This window comes from Myxine glutinosa, chromosome 1 (genome assembly GCF_964187855.1).
Source record: "Myxine glutinosa chromosome 1, kmMyxGlut1.1, whole genome shotgun sequence".
Lineage (NCBI taxonomy): Eukaryota > Metazoa > Chordata > Myxini > Myxiniformes > Myxinidae > Myxine > Myxine glutinosa.
In genome coordinates this window covers 369,723,512-369,751,343 of record NC_136261.1, presented here as the reverse complement: position 1 = coordinate 369,751,343, position 27,832 = coordinate 369,723,512, and the positions used below count along the sequence as shown (strand labels likewise).

Sequence of the window (27,832 nt, the reverse complement as noted above, 5' to 3'; positions counted from 1 at the left end):
GTGAGGCCATCTGTCGGAAAGTTGAAGCTCAACCGACGATGGACCTTGCAACATGACAATGACCCTAAACATACCAGTAAATCCACCAAGGAATGGCGGAAAAGAAAGAAATGGAGGGTTCTGGAATGGCCAAGTCAAAGCCCGGATCTAAATCCCATCGAGATGATGTGGGGGGATTTGAAACGAGCTGTGCATGCAAGAAACCCCTCAAACATCGCACAGCTGAAAGAATTCTGCATGGAGGAGTGGGCAAAAATTTCTCCCAGTCGATGTTAGAGACTGGTAGACAGTCATAAGAAACGCCTACTTGAGGTTGTTTCTGCCAAAGGGGGCAATACCACCTATTGGAGGCAAGGGTGTACTTACTTTTTCCACATGCGAAATTTGCATTTATGTTTATTTAAATGATACAATGGATTACAAAATGTAAATGTTTCATGATATTTGTTATATTATATCACCTTTATCTATCAATATTGTTGAAATGAAGATCAAATAGCTGTATGTTGAAATATGTTGAAAAAGTCAAAACTTTACATGGGATGTACTTACTTTTTCACGTGACTGCAGTAGTCAATCTTCTACGGCTGCGAATAAAAACTGAATTATAGTGGTAAATTCATTCAAAAAGAACCCGGGCAACGCCGGGTGCTTTCGGCTAGTATATATGTAAAAGAAAGTTTTTGTTTGTTTGTCTGCACGTGCTAATCTGAACGGTGAAAGATAGGAGGAAACCTCTGAAACAAAAAATGTCGGGACGGGCCCGGTGAAGGTTATAGGCTAGGTGGCGAGGCCGGTCGAGGCTGCCTCGGCCGGGCTCATTTCGCAATTAAAAGCCGAGCTGAATTATAGGAGTCAATCTTCTACGGCCGCTAGTAAAAGCTGAATTATAGTAGTCAATCTTCTATGGCCACGAGTAAAAGCTGAATTATTGTAGAAAATTCATTCAAAAAGACACCGGGCAACGCCAGGTGCATTCGGCTAGTTTCATTATAAAGCCAAAACCAATTCCTGAGCAAATTAAACAGAAATGAGATTAATGTTTTTGAACCGATTCAGATACCTTGAATTCAGCAAGAGCCACCTCCACAGGTACAACTTCATGGTCCTGATGTTCAGCTTTACACAACAGAGACACCAAGCTCTCATCGTCCTTGCAGTAGAAGTGGATCGAGTTCCCATGCTCGGTACATCCGGGATCTTCCACTTTCATTTCCGGCTCTACAAGGTTGTGCCCTTTGTGTTTAGGGGGCTTCACGTGTCTCTCACAGCACACGGTCTCATATGGTACACACCGCATGGCTGCCTCTTCATTACACACCTCATAGTGACTCTCACGGCCTCCCACATTCACCCTCCTGTTCACTGTGACATCACCTTCACCATCCTTTCCCTCAGCTTGATCCCCAACACTGTGACTACCTTCACCTTCTCTCAGCTTCATCTGTTCTACCAACCTTGCAAGGATCACATTCTTTTGGAGTTTTGGTTTTTGTGGAAAAACCTCACGACAATTTGGACAAAGACAGGCAGTGGATTCTTCTCTGCTTTCCCAATAATACTCGAGACAGGAAGAACAAAATGAGTGCCCGCAAGGCAGTGCAACTGGCTCTTCAAACAGTTGCAAACAGATAGCACATGTGAGCTCATTGGAGCTATCTTCGAAATAAGAAGAAGACGCCATTTCCCCAGGAAGAGAGATGGAACCTGCTGGTCAGATAAAGTGTGATTACAAAAGAGACAGCATTAGCAAATCTTAAACAATACTCAGTTGTCAACTTAGAAAACAAGACACACCCCAACCAATCCACATGAAAAACAATCACCCTGGTGATGTTCCTTCCCTCCCCACCCGCCAGCATCACCTCCTGCTCCTCCCCCCATTCTTCCAGCCAATGAACATAAGTTGATAATCTCTAAGAGATGGAATTATTGTAAAAAAAAGAAGACTTTTGGCCATCATAAGCGGCCAACATGGCGGCTCCTCACTCACAACGGGCACGCCATCGTTCGGTAGCAAAGCCCATGGCAGTGAGGAGCCTTCGGCTGTCAGTTCTTCTTTTTGTAGTGAAAGTCAAGGATCATGTAAAAGGTACAACACAGAATGGATCAGGATGGAACAGAACATAAAGGATCTAAATATCGAGAGCAGAAAAAATTATCGTTGCTCATGTGGGATGATCTGAGATGGTGGTGAACACCTGTCTTGAAAACCTGAATGGGAGAATGAGATTGAAGATTTTGGATTTTGTGAGTTTCACCACAAGGAGGTTGATGGTGAAGCTGATCGGTCTGGAGTTAAGGTGTTTCAGATTTTGCACCTTTTTATGTAATGTGGTGATGCTGGCTGATTTCAAAGCAAATGGAAGATGACCTAGAGCAAATGAAAGGGTGAAAGGGGCAGAAAAGGTAAGTGCAAGACCAGAAAAGTCCGTTTTTCAGACACGTGAGCTGATGCCATCCGGTCTCGTGGCAAAATCAGTCAAGGGTTGCGAGAAACCTCAATATTCACAGGTCCAAAATGGACATAATGAGTCCAGGAACAGTCGGACACAACTGAGGAGGGTGAGTACATACAGAAAACGAGGGGTTGCGGACACAATAAGCAATCACAGAATTGAGGCATTCGGCCTTCTCACGAGTAGAGTCGGCCATGGTGCCATTTCAAGAGAGGGAAGTGAGGAATCGGGAACATAATCTGGAGACAGACTTAATGAGGTGCGACCAAGTTTTAGAGGAGGGAGATAAGTTTGAAAGTTCATTCTTGTGGTTGGACAGATGTTTTTTTGTCTCTCCTGAGAGTGGACACACACATGTTGCGGGCTTTGTGGAATGATCTGAGATTGCCTTCAGTTGGGTTTGCTTTCCAGCAAGAGAAGGGAAGCTGTTTCAGAGCAACTGCCTCGCCACTGGATTCCGTGTCCCATGGGCGGCTATTTTCAGACAACTGAAGACGAGATGGGATGGATCTGTGCATAAGATAGAGTAGCTTCCTCTGGAAAAATTCCCAGGCTGATTTGATACCGGGGGCAGGAAAAATAGGAGACCAATCCTGGAATGATTCTGTGCTTTCTATTATTCTGTGATTCTGTGATTGCATGCAATCTTCCCTCATAAGTACCAAGTGTAATTTCAAACAAACCATTCATTAATGTGATGGTAGAGAGCGGACATGATGGGTTAAATGTTCTCATGTGTCCGAGTTTCTTATTTATCCAAATATTACAAACACAGATGCATCAAATGAAACAAACATCTCTCTTCTTGTTACAAACAAACAGAGCTAATGACATTTTAAACACAAAGAGGAGGGCGAGGCTTTTTCATACAAGAGGATTACAAGTGTGCCAAGTCTTTTATCACAACGTACACATCAAATATGTATTGGTCCTTCAGAGGGATGAAACTGACCACTTGTACATTGCATTGGTCATCAAGTGTGAAGAACCTTCGTCACCCGAAGCAGTACATGAAATGGTGGTGTACGAGTAGAGGATACAATTCCTTTTTAACATGAAACACATGTTCAGGATTGTCATTCTAAAACACCTGTTGAACCTGAACGGGATCCAGGATGAGTTATTAATCTAAAGCAACCTCAACAATTCCATAGTTATTAATCATTGTTTTAGGATAACAAAATCATTTCAACACAACTTTGGAAAGTGTGTTTGTTTTCGGCCATTATTATGGAATTAGAAATTCTCAAGAACCAAGTTTTGCAGAACTCAGTGTTACACCTTTGTGCTGAGGTAATCCCTGGGGTTCTTCTTCACCGTTAAGATGAGATTCAGTGCAGGTATGGATTTGCGAATCCAGTCCCCTTTGTGGGTCCAATGGACATCATTAAATTCCTGTCCACATGTCGATCTGTTGTCATTATCTCATCTTCTTCCCAAAATCCGTCAAACTTTTCTGTTGAACGACACTCGAGGGTGATAACGGAAGCTGTCATGTGATGATATGTGAGGTCAAGTCTTAGGTCATGTCATGCCTTGCATCTCAAAGCCTGTTATTCCAAATATCCTCTGGTGTCCTGTCAGAGCGGGCTTCCTTCGGATCACCAACCTTGGTCTCCCCAGGTTTGAAAACAAAGATTAAAATGGATATTTCATTTGAGACCAAATTTAACTGCTTTAATTATCGACAGGTCCAGTCCTATTCCTGATCTTCATCAATGATCTATCTGACCCTCGAGATCGAGAAAATCCTCTATATCTATTTGCTGATGATTCCATCTTCTGCCGTGACATCCCTCTTCCTTCAGACAGTCAGGCTGCAGCCACTTCCCTCTATTCAGACCTTGACAAAATGACATGCTGGTCAAACACTTGGAATATGTCTTTCAATCTTGATAAATATCATCTGTGTGTCTGTCTGTCTCTGTCTCTGACCCTCTCTCTCTCTCTGAAAGGACAATCTGTCAAACCCTCCGATCTACTTTCTTAACAATCATCTGGAGGAAGTTCAGTTATTCAAAGTCCTGCGTCTCACTATCAGCGATAATCTTTCTTGGACAAATCACATTTCAAAGTCGGCCTCCAAACCAGCTGCCAACTGGACATTCTCTGTCATACAAAGTCCTTCCTTGGCACACCTGAACTCCTATCCACCTTCATCCACAGCTTGATGGAGTATTGCGCTCCCCTCTGGGAGCATGGTCAGATGCAGGGGCTGGGTTCCCTGCATCACACCTTACTCAGCTTGTCGCTATGGAAACCAAGACCTATAAGATTACTGGAATCTCCCACGATGAAGCAGAGTCTCTGGGGGTTATCACTCCGACATGGCAGACAGATCGGGGGTCTCTCTGTCTTCTACCGCCTCCTTGTGGTCTTGCACCTTGTGCTCTATATGTGCTTTTTTCCCACCCCCAACCCCCTTCCCAGGTTTCTGCACGTCTCACATGGTCCACCATCAACCCGCTTCTGGTGAAACAACCGAAATCCAGGATCACTGCTCACCTCCACTAATTTGTTCCTCTTCCCCCCCCCCCCCTCATCTAAGGAACAAACTTCCACATCTTTTTCAATCTCATTCCTCCATCCAGGTCTTCAAGGCAACCGTTCACCACCACCTCAGATCATCCCCCATTCCAAAACCATTAACTTTTCTACCCTGGTTGACCGACTCTACACCCCAATCCCTCGTCCTTCCAAATTTCCAGTTTTCCCTCTTTTATCCATATTGTCCACCCCATGCATCCTCTCCTCTCCCCCATTCCCACCACCCTATTGTTTGTCCAAGTCTCCCTCCATTTTTTCCCTCAACTCAGCTGTTTGTGTTTCCCCCCTTACCTCTCTCTCCTGTTCCTTTTGTCCTGATGCGGCCGGATCCATTCAGAGTACTCGGACTCGCTCTTACACGAGCCTCGACTGTGTATACAAAAATAATAATAAAAACAGTTCATGCAGTTGATAGGAAAAGATGAAAGCAATGTCTTTATCTTTCCGTGTAAAACCCTTGGTTAAATCGGTGGATACAAACCGTAAACTGTTCAACCTGGTGGAGGTGTGCGCTCTACCAAGTGTAGTTCCAGCTCTCTTCTGAATCACGACAACAATGGGATTCACAGATTCCAAACAACTTCATCCCATTACAAGAGTTCATGATGCACTGTGTCGGAGACCCTGCACCGAGGATGCTTACAGTTACAGACACCGTGTCTACATATTCAAACCTTGTTACCTCCGCCAAAGGTGGATCGTGGTTATGTTTTCACCGCTGTTTGTGTGTGAACAAAATATTTCACAACGTTGTGGACGGATTCGGACGAAACTTGGTGGACAGGTTGGGTGTCTGACAAGGACAAATAGATTCGATTTTGGTGAAGATCTGAATATGGATTCGGATGTGATAATTATTTAATTTATCCAGTGATTCTTCACCATTGCATTGAGTGATATGGCTAACCAGGGTGGAGGTATGTGCTCTCTTCTGAGTGCCGTTCTAGTCTCGGTCTGCATTCTTTGACTTACCTGGTAACATGATAAAAACAGGTACATTCTGATCAACAGTATCACATTACCTGTACAGTGTACTACAGAAGTGCGTGGTCGGTGTGCGTGTGCATCGGACTCACCGTATCAGGTGTGTACTGAAAGCTGAGGCTTCACCAACAAAGACAAAAGATGTACATATGAAGAACAAAACAAAACGTTTTCGTCCTTCAAGGAATAAAATGAACAAAATCTATAACCGGATAAACTTCCCTGTGGTCACTGGTCACGGAACCGGTCCAGGAAGTGAACGCCTTAATAGTACGTGACGCAGTGACGTCATTCGGGGACGTGAACACCGTTCCGAGAATCGACGTCATTATCTTCTCGGGGTGGAGACAAATGCAAGGAAGAAGTTCTCCACTAAATTGGGATTAATAACAATGACGTCTCTGCAAAATAATATATATTCAGCTTTAATCACCAAATAAACTTGATTTAACTCACCAAATAAACTCGATTTAACTCACCAAATAAACTTGATTTAACTCACCAAATAAACTTGATTTAACTCACCAAATAAACTCGATTTAACTCACCAAATAAACTTGATTTAACTCACCAAATAAACTTGATTTAACTCACCAAATAAACTTCATTTAACTCACCAAATAAACTCGATTTAACTCATCAAATAAACTTCATTTAACTCACCAAATAAACTCGATTTAACTCACCAAATAAACTTGATTTAACTCACCAAATAAACTCGATTTAACTCACCAAATAAACTTGATTTAACTCACCAAATAAACTTGAATCCTTGTGATGTTTCTGGTTACACTTGAGCTTGCCGAATCGATGGAAAAGCCAAACACTGTTTTTGTCTTTTTCGTCGAACGTGCACCAACGTGCGACCTCCCACTAATGGGCGGGGCTTCCAAACAACATGAGGGAAGTGGCTTCACGCACCAACGTGCGACCTCCCACTAATGGGCGGGGCTTCCAAACAACATGGAGTTTATCCCATCTCAACAAAGCAGCACAAATGGTCACGGAGGGGTGGGGTTGGAGGGGGTTCCTGGCAGTGCATTTTAAATTCCCCCCTCCCCTCCCCCGTTATAAGGTTTTGTATTAATGGTGATTGAATTGGTGAAATTTTAACATCTGACAATGTTTGAACCACACCAACAGTATAAGATCAGCAGCGGTTTGTTCCGTCAACAAGAGGCTTGCTATCGCTTTCTAAGCCAGTCGTTCCGTATCAAGCTTTACAAGCCGCTCGTTAAGCGGAACACGCGATGAAGAACCCCGATGATGCTTTCGACCCCAAATACCATGTAGACCCTTAATACCCAAAGACCCCCCAAGACTCTAGGTCCCTTTAAGATCCTTTCGACTCCAAATACCCTTGATACCCGAAATGCACTTTAGACCTTTAGTTTAAAACCCAATTGAGAGCACCAACGACCCATAAGACCCCCAAGACACTTCAGACCTAAAATATCCTTCAAATGCTAAAGATCCCATGAAGACCCCCAATGACCCATAAGACCACAAAGACCCTTTGAGACCACTAAGACTCTTTAAGACCCTAAGACCCTATAAGACCCGATAGACTCCATTAGACATTCGGTCTGTGTATTCAGCAATAACACTTGAGGGTCATCAGTCATAATCAAAAGCCCCGCCCCCACCCCCATTGGTAAACCACATCAGTAAAAGGCAAAGAGGTCACAAAATATAATTAATTACTTTCTTTTCTTGAGGAAGATGAGAGTGATGTGTGATTTGAGTGATTGTGTGCGAGGTGTTCGTGTGGACTGGTCAGCACTCTGACCTTGACTGCGCTTCTCCGCCGAATACGCCAGCAAGGAAGAACGGGGAAGATTTGGCCCCCTGTCTGGTGTTGCAGGCTGAAAATAGAACAGCACACTCCGAAGAGAGCATACATACCTCCACCTGGTTGGCCATATCACTCAATGGTAAAGAATCACTCAAAACATTTTACTAGCTGCATCCGGAGCCGGATCTTCACCAAAATCGAAAAGATTATTTATTGTCTCACACACAACCTGTCCAACAAGTTTTGTCCAAATCCATCAATAACTTTTTGAGATATCCTGCTCTGTATCGTTTTTGGCCCGATCTCCCAATGGTGAAGAATCACTTAAAATTCTAATAGCCAGATCCGAATCCAGATCTTCACCAAAATCAAACCATTTTGTCCTTGTCACATACGCTTCCTCTCTGCCAAATTTCGTCCGAATCCGTCGACAACTTTTTGAGATATTTTGTTTACAAACAGACAGATAGGGGTGAAAACATAACCTCCATGCACCTTTGGTAGCGGAGGTAATCACCGCGAAGAAGAATCCCCATTAGTTTCTGTGCGGAGTGTGTCATCAAGGGGTGGTGTGTGCTTGATGTTCTTTTTGTTTGTTTCTTTTTTTTTTGTATACAAGATCGAGGCTCGTGAAAGAGCTAACATTAATCACACAATAAGTCAAACCGACACATAAAACATATAATAAGGGGAGCAGAAGACAAGATGGGGAGAGAGTGGGAAGGACACAAACACAACATTTGAGAGCAGGGTCATCGAGAGATCTGTGGGAGGGAGCGGGCTTGGGTGGAGGTTGGAGAGGTATAAAACACAAGGACACTGCAAGGACTTCCAGGAAAGAAGTTGGAATTTCAAAAAAAGTGGATCTGGGGTGAATTAGCGGGGGTAGAAAAGATCAAGGTTTTGGATGGGGGAAGATAAGAGATGGTGGTGAACAGCTGTTTTAAAGACCTGGAGGGAGGAGTAGGATTGAAGGGAGTGGGGGAGTTTGTTCCAGAGGCGGGAGAAAAGAGGAATGAAACAGTGAAGGTGATCAGAGAGCCGAGATTTTGGCAGTTTAAACAGAAGAGGGTTGCTGGCTGATCTTGTGCGACCTGTAGGAATATTTGGGGGACAGAGCACAGAGAGAGCTGGGGGAGCAAGGCCGGAGAGGAGTCGGTAGAAGACAGAAAGACTACCAACCTGCCTGCGGTGAGTGAGTAAAAGGCCCTCGGAGTTAGCATCATAGCGGGAGATTCCAATGATTCTGAAAGCTTTGGTTTCAACAGCGTGAAGACGAGCTAGGTGTGAGACAGGAGCACCGGTCCAGAGGGGAGAACAGTATTCCATTGACCTGTGGATGAAAGCCTTGTATGTGGTGAGGAGCTCAGGTGTGCCAATAAAGGACTTTGCACGACGGAGGATGCCCAGTCGGCGACTGGCTTTGGAGGCCAGCTTGGAAATGTGGTGTTCCCTGGAAATATCATGGCAGATAGTGAGACCCAAAAGCGTGAGCGACAGAACATCTTGGAGAGGGCTGTTGAGAAAGTAGATGGGAGGGTTTGGCCAGTGCTGTCTTTTCGGAGAGACATAGTAAGAGTGTTAGATTTGTCAGGATTGAAAGACATGTTCCACTTGTTTGACCAGTCTGTGATTTTGTCTAGGTTTGCAGAGAGCAAGGAGGCTGCAGACTGCCGATCTGAGGGATGAGGAATGGAGCGGCAGAGAGTGGAGTCATCAGCAAAGAGATAAGAGAGGATTTTCCAGACAGTCCGAGAGATCATTGATGAAGATCAGAAAAAGCACAGGGCCCAGAACACTACCTTGGGGAACTCCAGCCTGAACAGGAAGGGGAGATGAGAGAAATCCATTCAGGGCCACACGTTGACTACGACCAGAGAAGAAGTCTGCAAACCATGCGTGGTGATTTCCATGGATATCATAGGAGGAGAATTTGGTGAGCATAGCTGGGTGCCAGACCGTATCGAAGGCACATGATATGTCAAGGGAGACAGCTCTGACTTCCTGTTTGGCATTGAGGACCTCCATCCGATGTTGAGAAAGCAGGAGCAGCATGTCCAGAGTAGAATGACCTGGTCTGAATCCAAATAGATGATCGGAGATCAAGCCTTTGGAGAAGAGGAAGGATTTGATATCCGAAGCAATGATGGATTCCATGACTTTGCTGATAATTGGGAGCAGGCTGATTGGTCTGTCGTTGCAAGGAGCTGCTTTTGCACCTTTCTTGTGTAAAGCGGCAATGTTTTCTGATTTCCAAGAAGCTGGCAGATGACCTTGAGCAAAAGAGAGGGAGAAAAGGTGAGAGAGAGTGGCAGGGTGAGAGAGGGTGAGATAGAGTGGCAGAGCAGGATTTTAGGACCCGTGGGCTGATGCCGTCTGGTCCAGTTGCATAATCAGTGGAGGTTTCACAAAACTTCTTCACCTTGTCAGGAGAGAAGGACACAGAGTCCAGGAGCAGTTGCGTTCGACTGGGTAAGGTGGGAACAGAGAGAGATGGGTTTGGGACACAAGATTTTGAGGCAAAAACAGAGTTGAGGCATTCGGCTTTGTCACGTGCGGTGTCAACTGTGTAGCCATTTGAGGTAAGGGAGGGAATGGAGGGGGAACAAACACCAGAAACGGATTTGACCAGACGCCACCAGGATTTGGAGGAAGGAGACAGGTTTGAGAGTTCATTCTTGAGTGTGGAGAGATAGTGCTTCCTGGCACTCCTGAGCATAGACACACACTTGTTCTGTGCTTGGTGGAAGGAACTGAGATTGCCTTCAGTTGGATTAGCCTTCCAAGAGGAAAAGGCAAGTTGTTTCAGGGCAACTGCCTCACCACAACATTCAGTGTACCGTGGACGGGAGTAAGGGTGAGACAACTGAAGACGAGATGGGATAAATCTGTGCATGAGAGAGAGCAGTTTGCTTTGGAAGAATTCACAGGAAGAATTGATGTCAGAGGCAGTGGAGATAGGAGACCAGTCCAGATGATTGATGGCTGCTTGAAGACTGTGCCAGTCGGCCTGAGTTCAATGCCAGACTCATCGACGCTGGGAGGCTCTCTGAGAATGGCCAGAGATGTCCACTTTAACAAGCACATGATCAGAAGAACTGATTGGAGCAGAAGAAGAGCAGCAGACATTTGCAGTGAAGTTTGTCATAACCAAGTCCAGAAGAGAAGATGCTCCGTTGACTGAGATCCGGGTGGGGAAGTTGACAGATTGTGTCAGTCCCAATGAGTCACAGAAGTCCTTTGCTGGGGTGCCATGACTGGCGAGAGAGGAACCTACACCCAGCCAGCTGGCATGATGACAGTTGAAGTCGCCACATATGAGGAAGAGAGAGTTGGGATGAGTGGATAGAAGTTGGTCCATGTAGTCAGACAGCGAAATGTAAATGGAGTCATCACTGTTTGGAGGACGGTACAGAACACATATGAACAAACGGTGGGAGCGGAGAGGAAGTCGTAGCCAGAGGTACTCCTGGGGGTGAGGTGGAGAGAGGGCACTGTAAGGAGAGTGAGGAAGAGAGTTTTTGATAAAGATAGCAACCCCACCACTAGGACGAGGCTCAGGTCTATCATACCGGAGGAGGGAGTAGCCAGGAAGATATATTAAGGAATCAGAGACATCTTGAAGGAGGAAAGTTTCTGTTAAGCATATCAAGTCTGGATTGTCAGAAGCAACCTGTATGGAGAGATCAGTCAGGTTTGAGCGAAGGCCCCGGTTGTTTGAGGTCCATACCGTTAATAAAGAGAGAGGGGGAGCATCGGGTGCAGGACAGGGGAGGGGAGGGGAAGGGTCAGATGAAGGATGAGAGGTGGAGGTAGGGAGAGCTGTTGATAGTGTGTCAGAAATTACAGACGAGTTACAATAAAGGGAAGGATGAAGAGGACGAAAGGTTTGATGGTGATGGGATGAGGCACAGTGAGGGGTTGTTTGAGGGGGGGCAGAGGAAAGTAGTAGGTTGGGGGAGGTGAAGGTATGAGATAGAAGGGAGACGAAGTGGGGAGGAGGGGGCTTTGAGGAAGAGGGGGCAGGGGGGAGAATTGGAGAGGGATGGTAGGGGGGGAGATTTGAATGGGAGGGGTTGGGGGGAGTTTTAAAGGGGAGGGGTGATGGTGGAGTTTCGGAGGGAAGGGGAAAGGGGGGAGTTTCGGAGTGGAGGGGCAAGGGGGAAGATTTGGATGGGAGGGGAGAGGGGGGAGTTTATAAAGTGGAAGATTAATGAAAGACGAACATTTATAGCAAATTGGGTTTATTGTGATTTTCAAGTTAGAGATCCGTTTAAGAACGATAGTGGAGGGGTGGAATGAAGGTGAGTTTTGAACATGTCGTTTGGAAGAATTGTAAGAGATTGAATTTTTTTTTGAAGTGGAATGAGTTGAAGAGGAAATTGAAAAAAGCCTTTTAAATAGGAAGAAAAACAACGTGTTGTCATATACCACTGAATAAAACACTGCAGGGGGGAAAAAACCACCTTTAGAGGCCATTTTTCCCCGCAAGCGGGGGTTGGCCTTTTTCGGGGACCGTGGTTGTTGTTGTTTTTTGGTCCCCTTTTTGAAGCAATGTTTTATGGCCGGATGCCCTTCCTGCCGCCAACCCTTTTTGTCGCCTTTTTACGACAAACAGGGCATTACCAGTGAACTGGTACTCAATTTGCCAACTTCGGAAGGATGAACAGGCTGAGTCAACCCACCTGGTGTTAATTCAGCGATCGACCGGGATTCGAAACCAGGATCCTAGGTATCCTAGGATCCTAAGGATCCTAAGCTGGCACCCTAGCCGCTAGCCCAACACCAGGCTGCAGGGGAAAGATAAAACATATTTAAATAATATTTAAACAGAACCGCAAAGAACAATCTTATATTCACAAAATACCGATGGGGAGAGGGCATAAAGGGACAACCACGAGTCATGTGAACAGGGCAAAAGGTGGAAGGCAAGGAGATAATCTGGGTGGGGCGAGACAGCGCACGTCGACAGAAGCATACGACACAGCACACGTGGAGAAAAGGAAATAAATGTTTTTTGTTTTTTGGGGGGGGGGGGGGTGGATTTAAAACGTCAGACAAAGAGTAGATGTTCGGAGGAGAAGGGAAAAATCTAAGAACCAAGCAAAACAGCGAAGTAATTAACTTAAGTTAAGTTAACAACCACCGACGGGGGTAGCCTCAGGCTCAGGGTACAAGGCCGCACACGCGGTGCAAACAGAAAACGATTAATTTATTACGAGTTACAGGAAATTCAAACCAAAACGAACTAGAAACAAACAATAACGCATTGACGATAAAATACCGAGTGGAAATTTGACAAACACACGAATGGAAAAATAACTTAACTTTTGATGCCCGGAGAGAACAAAAGTAGCCACCTCGATTGAGAAACCGGAAGCGGAGGTCCCAATGTTGTGTATTTCTCACCTAAGAACAACCTTCTCCTCCCCACCCCGGAAAGGAAAAAGATCAAAAACTACAAAAAACTCCATATAGGGGGTTTAGAGAATCACATTTCTTTGTTCTCGGAACCGTTAATAAATCCTTATATTATTTTCTGTATATATCTGAACGCAGTTTCCTGTTTGATTTTAATAGTTAAGGCTGCGGGACCCTTGCCGTCCCCCTCCATCTTGCGCGCTTTGGTTTTGGTTTGATTGGAATCCGCTATTGAGTTTTCGCCTCGGGAGTTTAAAGCCTCGCAATCGGCCTCCGCAACTGTGGTGTTAATCGCGGTTGCACGACAATATTATGCTATAAATATTACCATTAGTTTTGTTATTAGAAGCTGCCTTGGAAAAAATGTCACGATAAAGCTAACTTAACATCGATATACACCTCAACACGCAGCCCCATTGACGGAAAAAGTGGGGAAAACCCGCTCGGGGGAGAAACCCCCCATGGGGAGGGGGCAAATTAATGCGCTACAACCTTCATTGTGTAACCCTCAGTCATCCTGTCAGGTTTGGCTAAGATTGAATAAGTAACTACGGAATGTATTGCGGTCAAACAATCATCAGACAGACAGACAGACAGACAGACACCAAATTGCGTATTTTAGTGTGATTATTTCACATCAACCCGATAATCATAATAATCATATTCATATTCATGTCCCATACTCGAGGCAGAGGAAATATTTGGCTACAATGTTGTTCCACAATGTGTGCAGGGTGCCAGCGATAGCTTGCCTCCTCTTTGTGAAGAACACCGTGGGATCCTTAATGTCCTACAACTAATTCCGACATATGGATGACCAGTTTAACATCGATCCGGGGGACAGCCCACACATTGATGAATCACCCTGCTATGAAACACATGCCTATGAAATATATGGCATGCAGATGCATATGCATGCCTATGAAACACAAGAATGACAGTTTATAGCTGGGCTGATATTCAAACCCAGGCGAGGCAGCTCACATCAACGACTGTAAGATATCTCATGGGAACTAAAAAGGATGAAATAATTGGGATAATAAATAAATAGAGCAATACCACCCATTATGTTGTCACGCAATTATAGCAATACCCGACTTGCGTCGCCTCAACTCACACTTACGTTGCTTTATAAGCCAAACCTTTTATTCTCGAACGTTTTTAGAACTTACAAGACTGATACAAATGCCATACTACATCGCAAAGTACTGTTACGTTTGTAGAGGGTAGGCAGTGATTAGTTTCGTACAGGTAGAATGTGTAGGTAATATGCTCCGACTGTCGTGAAGAAGAAGAAACCCAATGTAATAAGTAGGAAAGTTGTGTAGACCGGACTGCCATATGAGCTTGTATCTTCGTCCCCATTACAGGGGTGGGGCTTGTTCATTCGTGAGGGATTATGGGTAAATTAATTCCCTGTAAGTAATGGCCTCTAATTTATTCCTCTATTCCTTTTGACACAGCACTACAAACTATGGTCAAGCCACGCAATCGACACCCTAATTAATAACGCTAAATAAAAACTAACCGGAAGCCAGGCATGAAGCACTACCGCAGATTACCCGGACTTGGTGAGCACACAGGACAGGCAGGGCCATGAGCCACGCCCCGGTCAGTGATTGGTCCAGGATTTGATTGGCACAAGGACTGGTAAGAAGGGACTCACTGATTGGTAAAGCAGGCACGGATGACGTCAGAGCCACGCGTACAAAGCAGGTGGAACGGTGGACATTCTTCCTTCTCGGTTTGGGTCTGGGGGGGGGGGAGGGGTCTTCACCAAGCCCCCCCCCCACCCCGACGTCTTGACATCGACCAATACGCCCACATTATTCCATCATTACACATACAGCACTTGTGCCATGTTTGATATAAATCCATTCAGCTGTTCTCAAATATCACATTATTACCTGACATGACCGATAAGCTCACCAAAAAAATCACAAAATCACCGAATTTCTCACATTTGATGCCAAAATATAATCAGTTCATCTTTGCATCATTATGTATACGTATACCAAATTTGGGCACAATCCCATCACCGATTCACAAGTTTGAACAGTGACAGATTTTTTACTTAACGGGACCTCTGACCTTTGACCTCGTGACCCCAAAATCGAATCAGTTCATCTTTACCTCATTATATATACCTGCACCAAGTTTGACTAAGATCCCTTCAGCCCTTCTCAAGTTAACGTGGCAATGCAATCCTATGACTGACGGATCCACAGACGTACGTATGGTCGTACGGACAGAAGGACATCCGGACGGACAACCTGAAAACATAATGCCTCCGTCGGCGGAGGCACAAAAATTGTATTGATTTACGTCCTTTTGATAATCGTCGCACTTTTCAGGAACGCATCCCCGACGCAAACCGAGCAATTACTGTAAAAAGGTAATCGAATGTCTTGCTTACCACGACCCGCCCCACATCGTACTCTTTATCGTCATCACTGCAAGTACTCTCATCATCTTCAGCATGACAGAGAGAAGATCCCTGAAAGCTGGGGTTGACAGCAACCTTATCATCTTCACCATGACGGAGAGAAGATCCTGGAAAGAAGAGGCAAAATATAAAACAGATATTGTGACAGAAAAAGATCAATGGACAAAATATCACCATGTTCAGATGTGTGCGCATTGCGGAAATGAGACATCAATTTCATCAATTAGTCTTTGGCTTCTTCTTTGCCAGCCAGAATTTCGCATTCCATATCCCTTCGTAAGAGGTCAAGGGTTCAGAACATGCAGAATTGACCCAAGTTTTTCAGGAACTGGTTGGCGAGGCTCGTCATGATTGTAGTGGGTAAAGGCAGGAATTTGTCATTTGCTCAGGGTGCCGGCGATGACTTGCCAACTCTTCATGAAAGACACCGAGAGATGTTTAATGTCTCCAAACTAATGCTACCAGACAGAATGCCCAGCACAAGTTCCATCAGAGGGACTGTGAAGCACCATTTGATTTCATGGGACAGATGGAATCGCCAGGAAGGACATTGATCAGGCCATGCTTTCCACAGTTGGAAGCGAGGGGAAGCTGACATTTCTTGCATCAACCCTTCATCGGACCAAAAAAGCCTAAAACAGTCCGACACAGGGCCTCACGAGGAAGACTAGCTCTTTATTGGACAGTGCACGGTCAGTATGAGAAGCAAAGCAGACCGCACAGTTCGGAGGTAAATTCAGCACGTCTGTGCAGCCCTGTTGGACACAGTACAATTCATAAATGGGGGATTCTCTCCAGGAAAAGGATACAGGAATAATGGTGGAAAAAACACACACAAATGCATGTGAATCAGTGTTGCACAACAACAAAGAAGGCAAATTTACGCTTGAGGATGGATATTAATGGGATGTATATTTTAGAATTAGACAAAGCAGTCTTCTTCCATGTTCATATTTAGCACAAACAAGACTGTGGAGCACCAAGCATCAATGGCTGAGAAGGCAGATGTACTGATGCAGTGACCTCTGCTGGTTCGGGGAGGAATTTGGAATTTGCCCAGGGTGCCAGTGATGGCTCCCCTACTCTTTGCGAAGGACACCACGTGATCTTTAACACTCACCACCTCATGCCGGCAGACGGAAGTTGTTTGTGACTGTCATGAGGAACAAGCAGCCACCAGCAGCAAATTGAAAAAAAAACAAATCAACAACAAACATTTTCAGGTCTCTCTTGTTGTACTTGTAAATGAGACGATAATTCATTTTGTGTAAAGATCAATTCTCAAAACTCACCAGTTAGCGACTCTTCATCAACAGATTCATTTATCACTTCAGGCTCAGCATTCCTGCAGAAAATAAAGATTTTGTAAAGCTGTCGTCAAAAAATGTCACAAATCGGAAAGAATGTGAGAATAAAAGTGCAGTCAGGCAGGTGAAATTCAGACTGCATCGGGTCTTTGCGTTTTCTACATTCAGACAGCAAACAACACCACTACACTGTGCTGCCCTTCCAAGTATCTTCAAACACAGTTGACAATGAAGCCAAGAAATGTCAAGTGGTAAAGGGGGTGAAGATCACGAAAGTGTTTTTTTCAACCACACATTTTTCTTCCCCCTTCGTGTCGCCAGCTCCTACACTCACCTCTGAGATGTCTAACCTGGGATAGAATCCCTGCTCAGCAATATGCTGCCATCCTGGTAATTCACAGAAAGGCCGATTCATCAATGTGTGTGCCTCCTTCGGATGTACGTTAAACCTGCCTGCAAATGATGCTTTCCACAGCCACGTGCATTGTACAGAAGAAGATTTATCTGCATCTCAAAGAAGGAAGTGCTTTAATGGAGAGTCGAAACAGCCCAACATTTCATGAAAATGTAAATTTCAAATACAGTGCTCACTTCCAGCAATCCTCCACATTAGCGAGCGCCGACTTTGAAAGTTCAAGATTGGATGGACAAGGAAAGTGTAATTCATGTACTGCATCTAAACTTTCAGAAGTTTAAACTAAGAACTAACTGGAGGAGTGATAGGAACCCAAGAGTGGCTGTGAATGGGAAAGTGTCTGCCTGGAAGGATGCAAGTCATTGAGTACCTGAGGGCTTTGTTGGTGGGGAGGGTGACTGTGACACCCTGGCACATTGTCAAGCAAGGACGAAAAACAACACCTGACAAAGGGTAGATGAGCTCCCTTCAGTAGCCAATGGCCTTCCAGTATGGATATGGGGTCTTTTGCAATACACCCAATGGGGGTAGGAAAATTAATTTTTCCACTGGCAGAGTTACCCCCTCCTGCACAGTGGTCCTATGAGGAGAGTTTCCTTGATTCAGAACGAGATGAAGGTTTTGCCAATTTTTTCCTCTACTTTATCCTTGCAGCTCTTTACATGTAGTGGCTTTCAGCCTTGTTTTGGGAAAATAGTTTTGTTATGCCTCCGCCCCTAAAGGTGGCCGGATACATTACGTTTTCGGGTTGTCCGAACATCCATCCGTACGGGCTAAACCTCGTTTTTCTCAGCAACCACATGCCCGATTGAGACGAAACTGAGGGTAGGAATGGCACCCATGCAGAATGCTTTTATGATAATTGTGACGTCATTGGTCACGTGGTATGGCAGCCATCTTGGCTTAAACGCAAATAATTAAAAAAATTATTGCTCGGAAACCACTGAATGGAAAAATTTGAAACCTGGCACATTGTCAAGTACTCCCAATGGAGAACAAAATCATGATAATGATGTCATCATTGGTGAAGTGGTATACCAGCCAAAAATGTTTCAATTGAATTCCTTATCCTATAAATCTGAAATTGCATGCGTGTGATCTGTGACCCATTTTTATTGAAATATTAAATTTGTGACATCGGTCACATGGTTTGGCAGCCATATTGGATTTAACCTGAAACCTTTAAAAAAAAAAAACACCTTCTCCCAAACCACCAAATTAATTGACTCAAAATTTTACGTGCGTCATTGACAAGGCATTGCGATTAAAATATGATCAAGAAAACATCATTGGTCACATGGTGTGGCAGCCATACTGGATTGAAGGAAAATATTAAATAATTATATCTCTGAAAACGTTTACCCTATCGATGCAAAATTTTATAAATATCACCCAACACCATTGTTGCATATAGTTAGAAAATGCCGATGTCGTAGGTCACGTGGTTTGGCAGCATCTTGGATAGAAAAACGTGGCATGGCAGCCATATTAGCTTGAAGCCAATATTAAAAAAAAATCCTTCTCTGAAACCGCTTCACCGCTCGATGTGAAACCTGTCATGGCTGGTGAAAATGTAATACTTGAAAAGAGCTGAAGGGATTTAAATCAAACTTTTTTATTTTTAGGACAGTGAACGAGGGCATCTACACATTGTGTGACTACGCGGAGGCATATTGGTGATGCAGTCACATTGCTCTCATTATATGTAGTCTTCAAAAACTAAAAAAAATTCTCAAAGTTTGCATGTTGCCTAAGTGTACCCCAAGCATGGTTCCAGTCTGGGTAGCATATCTGTGTCAGTGGATTCATAGTGGGCAGGAGACCCCAATTCTCTCTCCGTAAATGTTTAGTCCCACCCAGTGGTATTGGTATCTGGTATGACAATTAATCTTCTTCTTGTCTAAAGAAAGTTTAAACAACTTGAAAATGTGCATTCTTGTGATTCCCACTTCCCACACCCATTCCTTCCTTTCCCCCACCAAAAAATGGTTTTCATTGCAGTGTTACGCAGAACATATCACAGTCTGCACTGGTGTAGTTGGTTACCTTTATATCCCTGTGCACAATTTCCTGGGAGTGCATGTACTCAACAAAAACAGCAACAGCAAACGTTCAATGAACGACACCTCCAACATTTCTTTTTAGAGCCAAGCACCACACAATACACTCCACGACAGCACATGTCTCACTTGCACCGTGCATCCACCTGCATAGACACCTCCTTGAGCCCTATGGGGCCAAGCCTGTTTACATGAGGTTGAGGAACGAGCCACCAACACAAGGTTGTCACGAATGGGTTGACCAATTGTTTTGTTGACTGGCAGGAATTTGTCATTTGCTCAGGGTACCGGCGGGTAACCCGGCTGCGGGTGAGCCAGCAGCGTTGCGTCGGCGAGGGCCCGTTTTGCGCTCGCGAAGGCCGCGTCCATGGCCGCGGACCAAACGATGTCATGCTTGGCCGGCTTGCCCCGGAGGGCCTCGTAAAGGGGCCGCATGAGCTGAGCAGCGCGGGGCACGAATCGGTGATAAAAATTCACCATGCCGAGGAACTCTTGTAGGGCCTTGATGGAACGGGGACGCGGGAACGTGGTGATGGCCTCGACCTTGGTCGGCAGCGGCAGTGCCCCGGTCTTGGTGATGCGGTGGCCCAAAAAGTCAACGGTCGTCATGCCGAAGTGGCATTTGGCCGGGTTGACAATTAAGCCGTGCTCGCTGAGGCGACCGAACAGTGTTCGGAGGTGGAGGAGGTGCTCGGCGCGGGACGTGCTGGCAACGAGGATGTCGTCCAGATAGACGAAAAGAAATGGCAGGTCGCGCAGCATGCCATCCATTAAGCGCTGGAACGCCTGGGCCGCGTTCTTGAGGCCAAACGGCATCCTCAAAAATTCGAACAGGCCGAACGGCGTGATGACGGCCGTCTTCGGGATGTCGGCCGCCCGGACAGGTACCTGGTGGTATCCCCGTATCAGGTCAATTTTGGAAAATATGACCCGTCCCGCCAAACGGGCGGAAAAGTCCTGGATGTGTGGGATCGGGTACCTGTCGGGGGTGGTAGCGTCGTTGAGGCGACGGTAGTCGCCACACGGGCGCCATCCGCCCCCCGGCTTTGGCACGATGTGCAGTGGTGAGGCCCACGCGCTATCGGAGCGCCGCACGATGCCTAGGTGCTCCAACGCGTCGAACTCGGCCTTTGCCACGGCGAGCTTGGTCGGGTCGAGGCGGCGGGCCCTGGCGTAGACCGGCGGGCCCGTAGTGGGTATGTGGTGCTCGATCCCATGCCGCACTGCGACGGCCGAAAACGTCGGCCGCGTGAGGGCCGGGAATTCCGCGAGCAGGCGAGCGAACTCGTTCGCCGTCGGGAGGGCGCACGCCAGTTCGGTCGGCGCGGAGCTGCTCATCATGCACGCCAGGGAGCTGAAGGTCTCGGCGTTGACAAGGCGACGTCATTTGACGTCGACCAGCAGCCCGTGCGCGCAGAGGAAGTCGGCACCCAGCAAAGCCATGGGGGACGCAGGCGGTCACAAAGGTCCACTGAAAGCGCTGGCTGCCGAAGCAGAGGGTGACGTCGCACGGGCCGAAAGTGCATATGGCCGAGCCATTAGCAGCGACCAAAGAGGGGCCTCAAACGGCGTCCCGCCTGTCCTGCTCGGAGGCGGGTATGACGCTCAGTTGGGCGCCGGTGTCACAAAGGAAACGCCGCCCGGACGCTTTGTCCCGAATAAAAAGCAAGTTGCCCGAGTGGCCGGCGCTCATGGCTGGGAATGAACGCCGGCCCGGCCGTTTCCCGACTTGCCAAAAGTGCACGGGGGTCGGCACGTCCGAGCCTTGTGTCCGAACCTGGCGTGGTAATAACACCACGCCTGGTCAGGTGGAAGCCCCGGCCGTCGTGTCGGAAGCGGTCGGCGCGGCGTGGCGGCCGCCAGTTGCACCGGCAGTTCGGCCTCCAACCGCGCAGGGTGCTCGGGCATCGTGGGCGTCGCTTCGGACGGCGGCAGGCTCCAGGTAGCCGCGCCGATGTGCTGGCCCGCCGAGGAGATCTTATCGGCTTCCATGGCGAGGGCGCGGGGATCGGTGAGCGACGTGCCAGCCAGGGCGAGGCGTACCGGGTGAGGCAGCTGGCGAAGGAACAGCTCGCGGAACAGAAAATCCGGAGAGTGCTCACCGAGCAACGAGAGCATATAGTTCATGCGCTCAGACGGGCGCATGTCGCCGAGCTCGGGCAGGTCGAGCAGGCGCCGTGCGCGTGCCGCCGGTGAGAGGGCGAAAGCGTCGAGGAGGAGCATCTTCAGCACGTCATACTTGTCAGCAGCTGGCGGGTGCTCGAGGAGGCTCAGGGCGCGGGCCGCGGTGGCAGAACCGAGCACTGCCACGACATGGTGGAAGCGGGTGTCGTCCGCGGTGATGCCTCGCAGGGCGAACTGGGAGTCCGTCTAGGCGAACCAAACAGCCGCGTGAGCCTCCCAGAAGGTAGGCAGTTTAAGAGTCACTGCCGTGTCCATGTCGGTAGGTCACCAGTGAAGGAGCTGCGCTCCAACACGAGTTGAAAGAATTGACGCGACCAAAGACGGAATTCGTCCGAGTTGCTTTATTGAAACAAAACAGCTCAGGTACTCTGAAAAGCCCGTTTATCGGGCAGCAATATATATACACATTTATGCCGGGGCGTTTGCCCGGGAAAACCGAGACCGGGCATGCCCGGGTGTCAAGGGCGAGTCCTGGAAAGGCGAGTCTGGACATGCCCGGGCGTCCCGGACGCGGCCTGGCAAGTTGAGGCTGGGCGTGCCCGAGCGCTCTGGGCGATCCCTGGAAAGGCGAGAGCGGGCATGCCCGGACGCTCTGGGCGAGCCCTGGAAAGGCGAGTCTGGACATGCCCGGGCGTCCTGGACACGGCCTGGCAAGTCGAGGCTGGGCGTGCCCGGGCGCTCTGGGCGAGCCCTGGAAAGACGAGAGCGGGCATGCCCGGGAGGTTCGGGCGTGCCCGGGAACAGCGAGTCCGGGCATGCCCAGGAGAGGCGCGTCTGGGCCATTCCGGACGAGCCCGGCATGGCGATCGCGCCCTGGCCGCGTCCTGGCAGGTGCAAGGCGATTGTGTACATCCAGCGGGAACCGCTACATATGTATGTATGTATGTATGTATGTATGTATGCATGTCCCTCACATATTTATCCTACATTTTGGATGAGTTTTATAGCCAAGATTACGCTTCTGAAAGGTAGAATGTAAGTAATGCCATTTGGATTTGCTAGTAATGTTTCTTTAAACACCCTTTGGGGAACATTCACATATTACATCAAAAAACCTTGTTGGGGCAAATTATCACAATTGATGATTGGGAGGAACTGAAATGATGATAACAGGGTGATGACATATGATAGGGGGGGGGTGTGGGACGGAGGGGGGGGGGGGGAGTGGTGGTGCATGCCCCACAGATCACATATAATTAAAACTTTGATAAAGGGCTCTTCAAACATTGAAGAATTTCTTATGACTGCTTCCAACCACCCGAAACCTGGTGTTGGCTTAAGGGTCACAGGGCTTGGGATTTTGGGAGGGCTTGGGATTTTGGGAGGGCTTGGGATTTTGGGAGGGCTTGGGATCCTAGGGTCCTTTGTTTGAATCCCGTTCAGCTGTTGAATTAACACCAGGTGAGGTTGACTCAGCCTGTCATTCTTCTGAGGTCGAGGTGAGGTGAGGTCTGAGGTCTTCTTTCAAGGAGGTTGGGGCCAGGATTTGCACTCTGGCTGCTGTAAAACACCTCATTCCGTAACGCACACTGTGGTGTGTGTCGGGATGGCGCTGAGGTCACTTTGATAGTGTTGACTAACTGACCAACATCTCGAAACATAGGGGCAATACCCCTGGCGCTCACCTGGTCGAATAAACAGTATACTGCACTGACTAAAGGTATTTAAAACAAATTACAATGGTTGTGAGATGACAGGGCAGCATCTAGAATCATACCAACAAAATCAAAAGACTTTAAACAAACAAAGAAAAACATACTTATTTTGGGGGGCAACCCCCCCCAAGACCCCAATTTTTCTAATGCCTTGAACAAACATTGGTACATAATGGGTGATTTAGGTTGTGGTCAAGTTTCATCGAAATTGCATGTGTGGTTTCTGAGAAGAAAGCAAATACCTATTGTGGAGGGCAACCCCCGTAAAGCCCCAAAGGGGCACATTGTTAATACCGTGAACAAACTTCAGTACATCACGGGTGATGAAGGTTGTGGTCAAGTTTCATCGAAATAGTGTGTGTCGTTTCAGAAAAGAAAGGAAATTCCTATTTTGGGGGGGTCAAACCTGGACCCACTTTAACCCTGGTAAACCCCATTAGACCTCAATTTTTCCAATACCTTGAACAAACATCGGTACATCATGAGTGATTAAGGTTGTGGTCAAGTTTCATCGAAATTGCATGTGTAGTTTCTGAGAAGATAGCAAATACCTATTGTGGGGGGAAACCCCCTCACCCCATAGACCCCTAAAGGGGCAGATTTTTTTTAATGCAGTGAACATACTTTGGTACATCACGGGTGGTGAAGGTTGTGGTCATGTTTCATCGAAATCGTGTGTGTAGTTTCTGAGAAAAAAGGAAATACCTATTTTGGGGGGCAAACGTGGACCCACTTTGACCCCCTTAGACTTCCATTTTTTTTAATGCAGTGAACAAACATTGGTACATCATGGGAAATGAAGGTTGTGGTCAAGTTTCATCGAAATCGTGTGTGTAGTTTCAGAGGAAAAAGCAAATTCCTATTTTGGGGGTCAAACCTGGATCCACTTTGACCCCCGGCAAACCCCCTTAGACCCCGATTTTTTTAAATGCCGTGAACAAACTTCGTCACAACACAACAAATATAATTTGTGCCAAATTTGGACACAATCCCTTCAGCGGTCTCTGAGAAGAAGTTTCAAGTGTTTCCGGGCGGACTGACGGGCGGACGGACGGACGCGCCATCGCATAATCTCCCCTGAACTTCGGTCCAGGTGAGCTAATCAACCAGTGTCTCAATGCAATCTCTTCACTTCCATGGTGACAGACAGCTTGGGCCTTAGAGACTTCGAGTACTTCAAAATAATTTAATACTTCCGAGTACATTATTTGCGAACTGGTATCCCCACCCAGGTCACAATATCCTCTTCAACTAAAGTATCAAACAAGCCCGGCTACGCCGCTGTTAGACTTTCGGTCTTGTTTTGAAACACCTGTACATACACAACATCATTATCGCCAATTGTGACATCCCCATGGAATTTAGGAGTGAAAGGGAAGACATTAATTTTGAAGACCTTTAATTACAAGTTGTTAAGAACAAAATATGCTCTTTAAGCACTTTGTGTTGGGAGATTTGTTGGTTTCTCGCCTTGGGATTCCATCATCCATGCTTAAAGTCCCACAGTCCGCAGGCCTAAAATTTCCTGCTGATTCAGCACCACGGCACCTCAAGGGAAATTACCTTCAGATGTGAATTACCTGTTATAAACACCGACTCTCCTGCTCTTCAAGTCCACAATCACAGGTGTAATTAGTACGGATTGTGGATTGCATATCTCGAAGTGATATTTTATCGAAGTGAAATTGATTAATGCGATTGATTGATTCATCCTTTTATATATATTTTTGAAAGATAGATAAAAGGTATGAGCAGGTAACAACAATTTCAAAGCTGATGCTGAATGAACACCTGGTAACCTGCCCGGGTTTGTGCGGATGAAACTTCAATAAACTCTTCCTCTCTTTCAGAAGCCTTCATCACGTGGCGTCATCTCCGTGCAAGTCTTGACTCTGTTCTGGAGGTGAGAATCCCAATGTGTACCTACAAGAGACATTTTAGGATTTTTTTTCTGCCCTATTAATATGTTCAGATAATTATTTCCTCCGATATGAGCGTTAATCATTAATTGTGTGACAAATTAATCACCTTCGCATTGTCCATACAGCAATTCAAACCTTATAATTGATAAACTCTCTTAGTTACAGCGATTTTACTTCCCGTCACCCAAACCTGATTTAACCCTTTTTCCTCCACAGTTATAATGTGTCGGATTATTGGTCGCGATGAACACCATGATCCGGTCAATTGTCCTTATTGATTGATGACTGATTAATTAATAATCTGGAGCCTATTAGGTCCTGATTCCGATATCGAAAGTTAATGATCGATCACATGGATCAAGGTTGTTGTTATTAATATTTTTGAGGTTACCTGTTTATTGTTCAAATGTGAACACAGTTCATGATTTTTGGATAGTGGTTCAAGAGCGGTTAACGAAAGTGCGGTGAACGAAAGTGCGGTGAACGAAAGTGCAACTTAACGAAAGTGTGATCAATGAAAGTGGAGTTATCAAGATACTCACATTAGTACAAGTCTTGCTAACTATATTATAAATTTTATTTTATCATCATGTTGAATATACGAGTATAAACACAAAGTTCATGATTTTGGGATCACAGGATCAAGAGCGGTTAACGAAAGTGTGGTTAATGAAAGTTAAGTTATCAAGATACTCACATTCGTACAAGTCTTGATAACTATATTATAATTTTTATTTTATCATCATGTTGAATATACGAGTATAAACACAAAGTTCATGATTTTGGGATCACAGGATCAAGAGCGGTTAACGAAAGTGTGGTTAATGAAAGTTAAGTTATCAAGATACTCACATTCGTACAAGTCTTGCTAACTATATTATAATTTTTATTTTATAATCATGTTGAATATATAAACACACAGTTCATGATTTTAGGATCACAGATTCAAGAGTGGTTAACGAAAGTGTGGTTAATGAAAGTTAAGTTATCAAGATACTCACATTAGTACAAGTCTTGATAACTATATTATAATTTTTATTTTATAATCATGTTGAATATATAAACACACAGTTCATGATTTTAGGATCACAGATTCAAGAGTGGTTAACGAAAGTGTGGTTAATGAAAGTGCAGTTATCAAGATGCTCACATTAGTACAAGTCTTGCAAACTATATTATAATTTTTATTTTATATTCATGTTGATTATACGAGTATAAACACACAGGTCATGATTTTGGGATCACAGGTTCAAGAGTGGTTAACGAAAGTGTGGTTAATGAAAGTGCAGTTATCAAGATACTCACATTAGTACAAGTCTTGCTAACTATATTATAATTTTTATTTTATAATCATGTTGAATATACGAGTATAAACACACAGTTCATGATTTTGGGATCACAGGTTCAAGAGTGGTTAACAAAAGTGTGGTTAATGAAAGTGCAGTTATCAAGATACTCACATTAGTACAAGTCTTGCTAACTATATTCTAATTTTTATTTTATAATCATGTTGAATATACGAGTATAAACACACAGATCATGATTTTGGGATCACAGGTTCAAGAGTGGTTAACGAAAGTGTGGTTAATGAAAGTGCAGTTATCAAGATACTCACATTAGTACAAATCTTACTAACTATATTCTAATTTTTATTTTATATTCATGTTGAATATACGAGTATATACACACAGTTCATGATTTTGGGATCACAGGTTCAAGAGTGGTTAACGAAAGTGTGGTTAATGAAAGTGCAGTTATCAAGATACTCACATTAGTACAAATCTTACTAACTATATTATAATTTTTATTTTATATTCATGTTGAATATGCGAGTATATACACACAGTTCATGATTTTGGGATCACAGGTTCAAGAGCGGTTAACGAAAGTGCGGTTAATGAAAGTGCAGTTATCAAGATACTGACATGACTTCAAGTCTTGCTAACTATATCATAATTTTTATTATATAATCATGTTGAATATACGAGTATAAACACAAATTTCATGATTTTGGGATCACAGGTTCAAGAGAGGTGAACGAAAGTGTGGTTAATGAAAGTGCAGTTATCAAGATACTTACATTAGTACAAGTCTTGCTAACTATATTATAATTTTTATTTTATAATCATGCTTAATATACGAGTATAAACACACAGGTCATGATTTCTAGATCACAGATTCAAGAGCGGTTTACAAAAGTGTGGTTAATGAAAGTGCAGTTATCAAGATACTTACATTAGTACAAGTCTTGCTAACTATATCATAATTTTTATTTTATAATCATGTTTAATATACGAGTATAAACACACAGGTCATGATTTCTAGATCACAGATTCAAGAGCGGTTAACGAAAGTGTGGTTAATGAAAGTACAGTTATCAAGATACTTACATTAGTACAAGTCTTGCTAACTATATTATAATTTTTATTTTATAATCATGTTGAATATACGAGTATAAACACACAGGTCATGATTTTGGGATCACAGGTTCAAGAGCGGTTAATGAAAGTGCAGTTATCAAGATACTCACATTAGTACAAGTCTTGCTAACTATGTTATAATTTTTATTTTATAATCATGTTGAATATATAAACACACAGGTCATGATTTTGAGATCACAGATTCAAGAGCGGTCAA

At 45.2% G+C, this 27,832-nt stretch overlaps 1 protein-coding gene across 1 annotated transcript in view; it reads right to left on the bottom strand.

The window, feature by feature from the left end:
* LOC137410793 (E3 ubiquitin/ISG15 ligase TRIM25-like) overlaps positions 1-6,852 on the bottom strand; it is a 56,598-nt gene extending 49,746 nt beyond the window's left edge. The window contains exons 1-2 of the mRNA XM_078770122.1: positions 6,746-6,852; positions 1,064-1,707 (exon numbers count right to left, since the gene is read on the bottom strand). Coding sequence (XP_078626248.1) covers positions 1,064-1,684 — 621 coding nt within the window. The 5' untranslated portion in view covers positions 1,685-1,707; positions 6,746-6,852. The remainder of the gene's footprint in view (positions 1-1,063; positions 1,708-6,745) is intronic.
* Positions 6,853-27,832: the final 20,980 nt, after the last annotated feature.